Source organism: Littorina saxatilis, linkage group LG17 (assembly GCF_037325665.1).
Source record: "Littorina saxatilis isolate snail1 linkage group LG17, US_GU_Lsax_2.0, whole genome shotgun sequence".
Classification (NCBI taxonomy): Eukaryota; Metazoa; Mollusca; class Gastropoda; order Littorinimorpha; family Littorinidae; genus Littorina; species Littorina saxatilis.
This window is the reverse complement of record NC_090261.1, coordinates 68,296,920-68,310,743: the sequence shown is the minus strand read 5'-3', so window position 1 is coordinate 68,310,743 and position 13,824 is coordinate 68,296,920. Positions and strand designations below refer to the sequence as shown.

The 13,824-nt window shown below is 41.6% G+C and overlaps 1 protein-coding gene across 2 annotated transcripts in view; it reads left to right on the top strand.

Moving 5' to 3' along the window:
- LOC138952306 (DNA repair protein RAD51 homolog 2-like) overlaps nt 1-13,824 on the top strand; it is a 77,519-nt gene that overhangs the window by 6,490 nt on the left and 57,205 nt on the right. For both annotated transcript variants that reach the window (XM_070323943.1, XM_070323944.1), the window contains exon 6: nt 464-644. In XM_070323943.1, the coding sequence (XP_070180044.1) occupies nt 464-644 (181 nt within the window). The remainder of the gene's footprint in view (nt 1-463; nt 645-13,824) is intronic.

Below are 13,824 nucleotides of genomic sequence, written 5' to 3'. Positions count from 1 at the left end.
TGATAATTCGAAGTGCTCTTGGGCGTTTTGTGTGCTTCGTAATACAAACACACACAAAGACACATTTGTTCAACAGTTTCTCATTATCAACATTTATTGTTTGTAATCTGGGCTAGCACCTTTCAAAGTGTCCTACATGTACTTTTTTCTGTCCGTCCTCGATCCTCCATTTCTATCCCAATTTTTATCCCATTTTCTATCCCAATTTCACTCCTATTGAGCCCATTTTTACATTGTCAAGTTTTGCCTAATTAATGTTTTCAGATAGACCGGGAATCGAGACGCGGGTGGTGGTGTATGTGTGTGTGTGCATGCGTACATGTGTGTGCATGTGAGTAGAGTGATTCCGAGAAAACTACAGGACAGATCTTGATTTGATCACACATTGATCATATCATGTGTTGTGCATATTAAGGTTGAGCTGGCTCAAGTTATTTACTCACAGACAAAACTACTTTGTCAGGCTGCAGAGTATTGAAGAGGATCTCATCCAGAAGAAGATCAAGCTGATGGTGTTGGACTCTGTAGCGTCTCTGGTGCGTAAGGAGTACAGCAATGTGCAGGGCGGCATGATGCGGCGCACCGACTTTCTCGCCTCTGAAGCCGCTCTGCTCAAGTACATTGCAGAAACTTTCAGCATCCCCGTGAGTCTCGAATCTGACATTTTTTCTTCTTTGAATTTTGTTCTTCTTTTCTGAATTTTTTCTCTTTTTCTCTGATTTGTTTCTATTCTTCTCTGAATTTTCTCTTCTCTGAATGTTTTCTCTTCTCTGAATTTTCTCAGAATTTTCAGAATTTTGTCTTCTTTGAATGTTCTCTTCTTCTCTGATTTGTGTGTTCTTTTCTGAATTGTTTCTTCTTCTTTGAATTGTTTCTTCTTTGAATTTTGTCTTCTTCTCTGAAATTTCTCTTTTTCTTTGAATTTTTTCTTCTTCTCTGAAATTTCTCTTCTTCTCTGAATTTTCTCTTCTCTGAAATTTCTCTTCTTTTCTGAATTTTCTCTTCTTCTCTGAAATTTCTCTTCTTCTCTGAAATTTCTCTTCTTCTCTGAATTTTCTCTTCTTCTCTGAAATTTCTCTTCTTCTCTGAAATTTCTCTTCTTTTCTGAATTTTCTCTTCTTCTCTGAAATTTCTCTTCTTCTCTGAATTTTCTCTTCTTCTCTGAAATTTCTCTTCTCAATTTTTGTGTGGTAATATATGCTGCATTGTTTGTGAATGTTCTCTGCAAATCTGTGTGTTTTGAGGTTTACTTTTCAACTTTAGACTCGCATGAGCAATCAAAAGAGCTTGATTTAGGAACAGGCAGTTCATTCCATCTGTTTCAGATTTTTTTGTTTTTGTTTTGTTTGAGTGGGGAGGAATTTCATATGAAGCAAATATGCACAAAAGGAAATCTGTAGCTTTGATTGGCTGCAGAAGAGTGCTGAATTATAGCGGGGGGTACTGCGTTCGAGCTATCCGCTCTAATTCTCAAATCAAAATGAGTAAGGAAGCACTTTGCCTCAATGAAGGGGAGACGATCAAGTATTTGCTTTTCTTGTTCATATGCAAATATGAATGCTTCACGGACTGTTGCTTACAGTGTAGTGGAGTGTGGTGCAATAATATGATGCACGTAGTTGGAAGAATTTAATACCCTGCGTGTGTGTGTGTGTGTGTGTGTGTGTGTGTGTGTGTGTGTGTGTGTGTGTGTGTGTGTGTGTGTGTGCTTGTCAGTGTGTGTGTTGTTTGCTTCTGTGTGTGTGTGTGTGTGTGTGTGTGTGCTTGTCAGTGTGTGTGTTGTTTGCTTCTGTGTGTGTGTGTGTGTGTGTGTGTGTGTGTGTGTGTGCTTGTCAGTGTGTGTGTTGTTTGCTTCTGTGTGTGTGTGTGTGTGTGTGTTTCCATTGTTCTTTCCCATGATCAGTTTAAAACAGTTTCAGCCATGTTATTTCTCCTTCGCAGATTCATTTTTGTGTGTGTGTAGATGGGTCTGTTTGTCCAGTGAATAATTGATTTACTTATTCAGCGAATGATTTATTTTCGACGATCTTATTGAAATTAACATCTCATTAGCTTTAATTTCTGACCAGGCGAAGTTAAGGGGAGGTAAAAAGCAGACAACTGGTCTTTGAATCACTAATGGCTTGTTAAGCAGTTCTCTCCCTTAGACTACTTTGATCTTCCTTCTATTTTGCGATTATGCTTCCCTTTTTTGAGAACTTTCATTGTCTGGTACTTTCGTATGTTAAATGGGTTGCTCTTGCACTCCTTCTGTATCTCTCTGTGATGTGCCGCACGTATACCCCTCGCAGACCTGGGAACCCATACGATTTTGCTGTATTTTGTATGCCTTTTTTATTGAAAATACAATCAGTACGGTCGGTAGGAAAAAAATACCACGAGAAAAATTTCTCCGAGTACTTTCCTTCACAAGCGCATCCCTTTCATTCCTCTCTATTTACTGGGGGACTGTTTAATGATTAAAAATAACTTTATAACTCAACATTTGATCAATGATTACAGCTTTTGTCATTAAACATTGAAAGAAGCATTTGTAAATGTATTTGTAAACTTAATTAACAGTGCAAAAGATGCGTGCGAAGCATGTTTGAATCATCAATGTTCAAATGATTTGTGGAGTACACTCATTTTTCTGAAAATACGCCAAGTTTGTTTGAGATAATTCCAGGTACAAAACAGGGGTTCCCCGGTCTGCCCTCCCTCCCCCTTACTATTTTTGAATACCGAGCAACCTTTTCTCGTTTATGCATACATATTAACATACCGCCCCTCCTGCGTGCGCTATTTAGCATACACCATCCAACACCCACAACAATTCACGCACCCCCCACCCCCACCCCCCCCCCCCCCCCCCCCTACCTCGTACGCATATGAATATTTTGAAGTGCATGCCACAGCCACCAAAGAATTTATATACATATTGTTCAGTCATACTGCCGGAGACTAAGGATTAAATCCTAAAGAATTTATTTTATAATGGCTGCGCTCAGCATGGAACACTTAACATGCATACACAATTCGACTCCATTTGAAGATCGCACGGCCGAGATATGATCGATTAAAAGTTCGATACAGAGAGATCATGGCATCACTCGCCTGCCATTCTGCAGCAGGAAGAGGGGGGGATGAGGGGGTTCCTGGATAGAGGGTAAGGGAGGCTGGCTATCAGTAATCTGATCGCCGTGACCGCGCGCTCGCCGGATGCTCTCACCAGAACTCTGGTCTGACAGCACAACCTGTCTTTGATAGCATCTTGCTGGAATCTTCACAGTTTGATTATTTGAAGCAGTTTTTCACTTCAGTCTTTGTGATACACCAGAGCTGCATGGACGTTTATTTGTGGTCATCTACAACTTTAAAACAATGAAGGTTAGTTTTGGTTTGACTATTCCATAAAATACTTTAACTGAAGGTTTTACTGTCTGTACTGCCGCCTGAAAAACTCTCTTTTAGCAAGGATTTGTATGGCTGAACATTCCAGTCAAAATTCCTATTTTCATGTGTTTTAGTTGTTTTCCTCTAGAATCAACTGATTACATAAGTAACATGCAGGACGCACTATATATTATTGTGGTATTTAATGGTGGTGCTGTTATCAATGTTGAACATTACAAATTTGTGTTCATGAAAACTATTTTACTTGCAGCACTTCAAAGGCTACCACAATGGATGATCCATTAAAAACCTGTCCAATATGCAACGAACCATGTGACGTCGAGTTTAATACCCTGGGAAAGAAAGGATGTGCAAGTATGTTCTCTCTCTTGATTTGTTTCAATTCTTATGATAAATTTGAGTTTCTTAGTGTTCTGTATACTATAACGTTTGTTTGTTTGTTTGTTTTATGTCCTTTTTATTTTGTTTGTTTTTGTTCTTTTGTTGTTTTTTTCCTTTGGTGTTCTTTTACATGTTGTGCTGTATTTGTAGTTTGTTGTATTACTGGGTGTCATCCAGTGAGACTTATCAAAGCAAGTGTGTGGGGTCATAGCCGGTTAACAAATTGCGTGCTTCTGTTGAAATGTCTATAAAAAAGAGTTTGTAGTGAGCAATGTTATTTGTTTGTTGATACAGGAATCAAGGATTCGAGCCAGAGAAGACAGAACAGAACCGTTCAGCCTACAGTTGGTCAAAGGGTGCATATCGAGTGTCGAAGGGATTACACCAACGACAATAATATCGAGAAAGACTTAAGACAGCAAAACAGAGATACCGATAAGACTGAGCTTGGAGAGCGAAGCACACGATCTAAGCAACACAGATTTGACTTTGCAAGTTGCTGCTTTTTCTGTGGGACTCGAGTAAATCTTTCCAAAACACGTGGACCTGATGAGGCATACAGAGTCAGAACATTATCTTTACAAACTGAAATTTTGAAAAAATGTGACGAAAGAAATGATGAGTGGGCAGATATCGTCAAGGGAAAGCTTGAATTTGCAAGAGACCTGCATGCAGCAGATGCTGTGTACCATATAACTTGTAACTGTAACTTCAGAGCGCTTGGTCTGTCAATTCCCAAACGTTATAATGACAAGCCAGGTGCATACGCACTGACAAACGCTCCAAGCCGAAGTGTGGGTAGACCACCGGACACTGAAAAACTTGAAGTTTTTGAGAAAACAGCAGAATATCTCATTAACCACGATGACGAACAGATCACCATCGGAGAGCTTGTGCAAGAGAAAATGCAAGAGTTCAGTGGAGGGGTTGGTTACACCACCAAATGGATGAAGGAAAAGCTCTTAGAGAGATTTAATGAAAAAATCATCATAGCGAACATTCTGGGCAAGTCTAATGTTGTAACATTCCGCACAACAGCTAAATCCATTCTTCATGATTTCTACAATTCTCCGAAGACTAATGACGACGAAAGTGAAAAACTGAAGCTGGTGAAAGCTGCTGCAGCACTGATAAAGAATGAAATAAAAGCTGCTTCTGCAACGACAAACAAGGAATATCCAACATCAGAGGATATTTCTTCAGGGGCGTACAACCTGGACTTTGTTCCCCAGTCCCTTCAGCTTTTCCTGCGTTTGATTTTCAGCGAAAAAGATGCTGACAATAAAATTGCATCTGTGGGACAAGCAATTGTCCAGGCAGCTCGACCTAGGGTTGTCATCGCCCCACTTCAAATTGGACTTGGAGTCCAAATGCACCACCATTTTGGCTCCCGATATCTGATCGATGTGTTGAATGCGATGGGCTTCTCGTCTTCCTACACAGAGGTGCAGAGATTTTAGGCAAATGCAGCTGTGTCCCAAAGTACAGATATTCCAGGATGTGCCAAGAATGTGATTCTACAATACGTGGCTGACAATGTGGATCACAATTCCTGTACCTTGGATGGATACAATTCTTTCCATGGTATGGGAATGATTGCTACCACAACTCCTGGAACACGACGAACAACGCCTATTCCTAGGTTGGATGTCACCTCCAAAGATTCAAAAGAAAAGGGAACAATTGACATCGTGTATTTCCAGTCAAAGGCAGTTCACTTTGGGAACACTACATACAGGGAACTAGAAAACCTGCGAGCTGTTGACCCATCTATACACCTTGATGTCTTGTGGAAGGTGGTGTGGCCGCTGAAGCCTGCAAGACCTTCATGGTCTGGAACGATGCAGGCTGTCCACAACGACCGTCACCCTGGTAAGTCGAGCGTTTTCTTCTTGCCAATGATCGACATGAACCCTGGTGATCTGACTTGCATTCACTCTACACTGCTGTTCACGGCGAAGGAAGCAAAGAGACATGGCTCGACTCCAGTGCTCACTTTCGACCAGCCCCTATTTTGGAAAGCCCATGAGATCGTCGCCAACAAACCTGATGATGCTGACTTGGCCTCCATTGTTCTAAGGCTTGAAGGTTTTCACATGGAAATGAGCTTTTTGGGCTGCATTGGACGTTTGATGGAGGGCAGCGGTCTGCAGGAGGTGCTAGAACTGACATATGCACCAACAGCTGTCAACTACATGCTTCAAGGCAAGGCAGTGTCCCGAGCAGTTAGAGGCCACTTTCTGGTTGACTCGGCTCTGAACGCACTCCTGACCTCACAAACGTTCAAAATCTCCCTGCCACTCCCAGACCTGGATGTGACACTAAGTGACGTCTCCATTGAGGAAATTGATAGCACAGATGTACCAGAAGATGTGCAAATTGCTGGGACAGTGGATGATATCGCGCCATCAGCAAATGAAGATGCTCCTGTCTCATGTGAGGAGCCTGATGGGGACCTTGCCCGTGCAGCCAACATGTGGGACTTGTTGATGAGTGGAGCTATCCCGCTAGGAGAAGTTTGCGTTGATGAGACAATCGCATCGATTCAGCTAAAACTAGAACGCCAAAAGCAAACCCTCAAGTGCCACCCCACAGCTGCACTGTGGATTCAGTACATGGACATGGTTGACATTCTGCGCAAGTTCCTCAAAGCTGAACGCACAGGAAACTGGGACCTGCATCTGTCCACTGTCCATGAAATGATGCCTTTCATGGCAGCAGCAGGGCACAACCTCTACACCAAATCCCTCCACCTGTATCTCCAGGACATGCTGCAGCTGAAAGAAACTCACAAGGATGTCTACCAGAGCTTCCAAGCCGGTCACCATGTACGCAGGACGGATCGATGTTGGGCAGGCCTTTCTACAGACAGATGATTAAGAGAACAACTAGCATTGCTCTTTGGAGAATGTACAAATATGTATTGGAGACTTTCTTTATTTCTATGACAGTGACCGGTGTGAGATGTTTTTCAAATGTACAAATGTGTATTGGAGCCTTTCTTTATTTCTATGACAGTGACTGATGTTGTGAGATGTTTTTCAAGGGACATAATTATTATCATTCCTGTTGTTTCCTGATTTTTTTCTGATTACGGAATGTGTTCACAGATATTTGTATTCAGTGAATGCATTCATTGAGTGTTTTATGACTGCTTTGATGCTCAATTCTGCAGTCTGCAGTCGACCAATGCATGACTAACGCTGTGAATACATTATTGGTCAATAATGTTTATGAATGTTGTGCAATGTTTGTGTAATGATGTTGGAGTTATGTGCTTTGAATTTAAAATGTTGTCGATTATTTGATTATGTGATGCTTTATCTAATCAATTGCCTTGTTTACGTTTGTTGTTTCATTGCTTGTGTTTGAATGGTTTGCTTTTGTATACCCTGCTCCCTTGTCACGCGGTAGACTATCCAGCGACTTTCTGACATCATTCATCTTACTTTTCTTAGTTTACACTGCAAACTTTGTGGCCTTTTTACATGTTGCTTGAGTGCGCTTACATTCTCCTGTACAGGAATACTTATGTTTTTGTAGAACAAAACCTTCACAAAGATGATGTTTGGTTTAAAATGAGTACAGTATTCTACTTTTCGTTGAAAACAATAAATATGACCTTGTGTACCAATTACTTTGGAATTTCCCCTCTGTGTGTGTGTGTGTGTGTGTGTGTGTGTGTGTGTGTGTGTGTGTGTGTGTGTGTGTGTGTATGTGTGTGTGTGTGTGTGTGTGTGTGTGTGTGTGTGTGTGTGTGTGTGTTTAGTGCGTGTATAAAAAAAATATTCGTTATGCTGCTGAAAATGATTACACAGCCTTCACTTCACGCATAAACAACAAATTTGACCTTATGACCCAATGACCTTGACCTTTTGATTTTTAATATCTTAGACATTTTTTTTATATTGTAATCATAAACTGTGACTTGCATGTTATATTTGATGTTCGTGGTGTCAAAACAGTTCAGACAATGTAAAAAACGTAGAATCGCTTTGTGACAAAATACACACTGACAAATACACTTGATAACTTTTTTAAAAATAATTATATTTTTCTCGATTTTTGACCAGACATACTACAAACATAGCAGAACATGAATCTGAAAACAGAAATTCTTTAGCAATAAATCCTTGGTTATGGTGCCATTTTCCGTAGACTGACTAGGCAAAAAGGGAAAACTGCTCAGCCTCACAGATAAGAAGCATGACAGCATGCACAATTTATCACACACCACCCAACACGGAACATTTTCCCACATTTTCACACTGAACATACCCCCCCCCCCCCCAAACTCTTCTCGGGACTCTAAATAAAAAGGAAAGAGAAATCCACAGTGAAATATGACATCCCTGAGAACTTCCGACACGGCGCCAAACCTCACGAGCCGCGGGGAAAATGTTGGATTGGATATTCTTGTGGCCGTGAAAACTTGTTGATGAATCCGCAGAGTTGTGTAAACATCTCCCCCCCCCCCCCCCCCCCCCCCGTTCTTCTTCTGGTACCACTGCGCGACTGGTTAATCGCCGGCCAAATATTGTGTCTCCGGCGCTTTGCGAAGTGGCGTGGGTGAATTGATATGGGAAACACTTTGCAGACTACTACTACTACTGCTCAGTGGGATTTAAATGTTGATGCTGTCTGTTGCTGATGTGCTTGTGGTGGCGTTTTTTTTTCTTTCAAAGGAGGTTTGTTTTGAAGATGGTGATTGTAGTCGTTGTCGTGGTGGTGGTTCCTTGACCGTGTGAAAAGTGTGAAGAGAGAGAGAGAGAGAGAGAGAGAGTGCGTGCGGCGTGCGCGCGTGTGTGTGTGTGTGTGTGCATGTGTGTGTGTGTGTGTGTGTGCGCGTGCGTGTGTGTGTGTGTGTGTTTGACAAGTAGCATGTCAAGAAGAATTAAAGATTCTGTTTTCTCGGTTTGTTATGTCAGTATCATGTTCTCTCCGTTTTGCTTATTTTGTTTCAAAGCATATGTTTGGCTACAAGGCCTACGAACGGCAATTGAGTTAGCTGATATTAAATATAAAGAGAACTTGAAAATAGCAGTACTTTTGGAGTCTGTTAATAAATAATCTGCATGACAAACAGGAGATTGGTCTCAGCACGCATTACTCAATGAAGGGTACGTGTCCGAACTTGTGAGCAGAACAAACAAATCAATAGTGCAAGTTTTGCCATACAATTAATTAGTTTGCTCGTATTCAGTGTCCAGTAAGTATTTTGCTTACTATTGTTAGATGACCAATAACGTATCGTGAGATAATGAAAAGACTGTCGGCAGAATAATTGCATAATTACTTAATTTTGAGGATTGTCTGATTTTGCTGAATATCAAAAGAAGCAAAATAAATCGAAGATCAGTACTAAAACTTGCATGACAACGCGACCGAAGACCCCCCCCCCCCCCCTCCCTCACAAAAACAACAACAAAATAAACAAACAAACAAACTCAAAACAAACAAACAAACTCATTAACACACAAACGCACAAGAAAACCACATACACACACAAACTAATCAAACATTGGGCAAGAAATACAAAAAAAAAAAAACACGTCATGGACTTCTTATCCCTCCTCCCCCCCCCCCCCAGACCCCCTGCCCGATTTTTACTAAATCTCCTCCTCCTGCTGGGAACATTATTTAAAACAACTGTAACGCAGACACCGTAGATACTGTATACTTCTCAAATCTGGCGCAAATCGAGTGCGGAATTCCAAAGTTGCAAGGAAGCGGAAAATCAACTTTTTCCCGTCACCTGAGCTAAGGCAACAAGAAAGCTTCTTCGATAACTGTTGACACAACATGGAGTAATTAGAAACAATTTCCCCAGCCTCTCAACGCCCAACCACAGGGGCTTGGAACTATGGCGAAAAACCGGCAGATCGGTGTAAACGTTAGTTTTGCTTTGTTGTCTGCGAACGCAGAAGAAGAAGAAGCTTTGAAAACGACCTCCCTGCCTAAAAAGCATGTTATATCAAATCCGGTGCCAGGAGCCTGGTTCCGCACAACTCTCACTAACTCTATAACACATCACTTCCCTTTGTTTGTCAGATCATGTGTCTCTTTGACTTTATAAAAACGGATTGGTTTGAGATAACAGGTGCGCTCTGAAATAAAATCGCCCCCATTGACTTTATTGTCGATTCATTGTCTTGGTGCCCAGGGTGGGAATAGCGTGCTAACCTCTGTTCAAACGCTGTTTGACGCTTTTTGACCTGTATCGGCATTGTTGTACCGAAGCATAATATATTTTAGCTGATTAATTATGATGGCCGTCTTTTTTGTATGGAATTCCCATCAATGTTTTGCATTTAGTCGCTTACCAAGTGGCACTATGGATAGCTTCAATGCAAACGATGCCGGCTCGTAATTTCTGATTATGAATTGGATAGTTTGTTTAAAAAACCCTGCCAGTTTAAAGGATTTTATTGCAAAAGGTGCCATGCATTTTTATCAGGGCATAAATGGTAACAACAGAATGTTGATGAATTTAGCACAAGGACACAGATCGGATGCATATTACGAAATATGTTTGCACTGAAAACGGGCATTTGTAAAACTCTTTTGTTGTTGTTGGTTGCACGATGCACACCCAACGTGAAAATTTAATTAGAATTCGCAATTTGTGTTTCCACCACAAGCCCCTGTGTTTGAGTGAAGGCGGCGAAGGATTACCGATGACAGGGGCTTGCAGATGGCAGTCAATGCGTGCTGACAGACGCAGAAACACCCTCCGTTCAGAGGGAGGGACGGGAGAAAAAGCCTTCGGAGATCGAGTATCTACAACGTAAACACTTTGGGATTTGCCGCAATAACAGTGCAGTTGTCAAGTAGGTAAAAAAGAAAAAGAAAAATTCGGAGGGTGGGGGAGGGGGTAGAAATGCTGAGGATGAGGTGAGAGGGGTACATAGGATAAAGGGTTAGGGGTGGGGGTGGGGGATGGGGGGGGGGGGGGGTTGCGGAGGGGCGAGAGAGAGAGAGAGAGGGGGGGGCTTGCTGGTACGGAAAATGAGTTGATAGGAGTGCACGGCCAAGTATTGTGTTTTACGACAAAGAAGATGGACGCAAGATGACGAAATACTGACGTTAGGCCAAGAATAAAAAATAAAAAAACCCATCAAGAATGGTAAGTTATTGGAACGTTTAAAACAAGTTACCATTCTTGGTTTTTTTAATTCTGAATTTGGAAAAGTTAGCAGTAACTATTTTTGGATTCTAGACGACAGGGCAAGCAAGGGTTGGTGGTGATTTGTGTGCACTGTAAAACTGAGCAGTCAACCCTAGAGTGAAGGGTTCATTTTTTGCTGCTCATGCACGATGTCACGGGACTGTCGCTTTTTAATGACGGTTGATACGTGCTGTACGTGCGGAAACCACTAAGTTATATCATAGCTAGCACTGGTGTGCACATGACTCTATGGCACGATGACACATGACTGTTGTTGTAACGCCACATTATGGTATATGTGGGACGATGACACATGACTGTTGTTGTAACGCCACATTATGGTATATGTGGGACGTGTTCCTTTCTCGGTGACACAATAATAATAAATAACAATGCATAATATTTCTATAGCGCATGAGTCCATGGTTTAACCCTGCTCAAAGCGCTGTGCAATAAAAATCCTACAACAAAATTCATCATTAATTTTAACCTGCAATCACACACATATCAATTATTAACACATTGCCTTAACACAACACCTTAGTACTAATGATAACAGATGCATAGTGGTTTGATGGACATTCGTCCCATCATGACCGTGACTAAACACTAGATGAATGAAATGACGTGACTCGTTACTGACCCCTAATATCTGCATGTCCTGAGATGACCCTTCGCGTGATACCGAACACGAAATTGGATGATTGCTATATTTGAGTCAAGGAAAAATGAGACGGGTCTCACACCAAGCCGAGAATATCTTTGCTCGCACTGTCATAAAATGTCGGATATATATATATATATGGAAATAGGTGACAGTGATGAAATCAGTCTTCCTGTGGAAATAGGTGACAGAGATGATATCAGTCTTACTGCTTGCACGTGCGGTGTCCGTGTGTTGAATGTGACAGATCAGGATGTAGGACGGTGCTGAGCAAGATAACCATGATCCTCTTCGACTTGTTGAACTCTGTCTGCTGTGATGTAACAAAGAAAGAAAGAAGAAAGAACGAAAGAAAGATCCAAACAAACAAACTCATTAACTAACAAAGGTGAAGGAAATGGAAAGAACAAGGAATAAAGGAGTTGTGCCCTCCCCCTTCTCTCTTTTCACTGAAGAATTTTTTTTTTTTTTGGGGGGGGGAGGGGGGGGGGGGGGGGGTATTGTGTTTGTTGTTTGTTTGCTATCTTTGTTTTTGTTTGTTTTTGTTTCTGTTTTTATATTTTTAATTTTGTTTAAAAAATGTTTGCTGAATTGCTGTCTCTCTGCATGTATCGTCCTTTGTTACTGAATGCACTAAGAAAGGAAAGCTGCTCAATAGGCCCGCCGCCCGTACACTAGGGCGAACCCCTGCAGCAATGTAAAACACTTGGGTCTGACATCAGCTGATGTCAGATACCACCTCGCTATTATTCATCCCCATTTTCGTTTCAATCCCCACCTCCTCATTCTCCTCGACACCCCCACCCCCTCCCAAAAGAAAGAAACATCTAATTCGTTCATGGGCTGAAACTCCAACGTATATTCGTGGTTTTTTTTGTTGCACGAGTGGGTTTTTGCGTGTATGACCGTTTTTACCCTGCCATTTACAAGACAACATAGGGTGTATCCCTGCAAAGTAGCGCAATGCACCTCTGTCATTAATTTACCTCCCCTTACAAGTTCCCACCCTTGCCACACGCTGTGCTAATGAAGGCAGGTTGGGTTGTGCCCCTTTCGTCAAGGGAGATCAATGAGGCGAAGCAAGCAGACAGAGTTACCTCGCCTGACACTTTTAGTGATGCGTAAGTTTTCGAGAAGTGTTTTCGGGGGGATGGGAAAAGGATTTGGATGGGGAGGCATCGGGGAGAGGAGAGGAAGAATATATTCTACAGGGGTGATGCAGATTTTCTCGTTATTTTTTCAAAGCGTTTTTCAAAGCGTTGGGGTTGATGAGTAAAAGATTGTAAGTGTTTCTTAATGGGCTTTGTTATCTCAGGTGTGTGGGCTGTGTGAAGTACATGAAGTTCTCTCTTCAAAGGCATTCTTTTCAGTTCGTTTGTAGTTGCTTTGGTTTTAGATTTGCACAATCTGTGAACGCCCTGTTTGCTAAACTTAAGTACCTTATGTTATTGGTTTTTTTTTTTAGTGTGGTAATTTTACAACACACACACACACACACAAACACACACGTGCGCACGCGCAAAAACACACAGACGCAGGCACACACATATACACACACGCACACGTACGTACACACACACACACACACACACACACACACACACACACACACACACACACACACACACACACACACACACACACAGCTTTTATCGTGTGTATTTTGTTCGAAGGAAAATTTCGAAAAAATAGTATTTGCAGCTGTGGTCACTTGTAAGCCTCAGTTGCAAGTGTATGCATGCTTTGAAACAGTTGCACCAACAAATAATCCAACATCGTTTGGTTAATCACAGCCAACAGATTACGGTTAATGCTCAGTCAATTGTTTTTATTTCGTTAAATGAAGTGTGTGTGTGTGTGTGTGTGTGTGTGTGTGTGTGTGTGTGTGTGTGTGTGTGTGTGTGTGTGTGTGTGTGTGTGTGTGTGTGTGTGTGTGTGTGTGTGAGAGTTTTGGAATGCTAGTTTTTGTTTAATTTATTTACAAAGTTCGAATGACTGCAACCCAAGTATGGAGAAATATTTCCTCAGTGTACACTTTTGTTGTTGACTAACATTTATTATGTTTGTAATATTTGTCTCTCAAACATTTATTGTCCAACTCTTTTGGGTCTGTTTCCGTTGATGTTCATTTTTTTCCCAATGCTATTTCTCGGTTCTTGCACCCCCACCAACACCCCACCCCCCAAAAACACCCGTCTCTTCCCCCCTCAAGTAT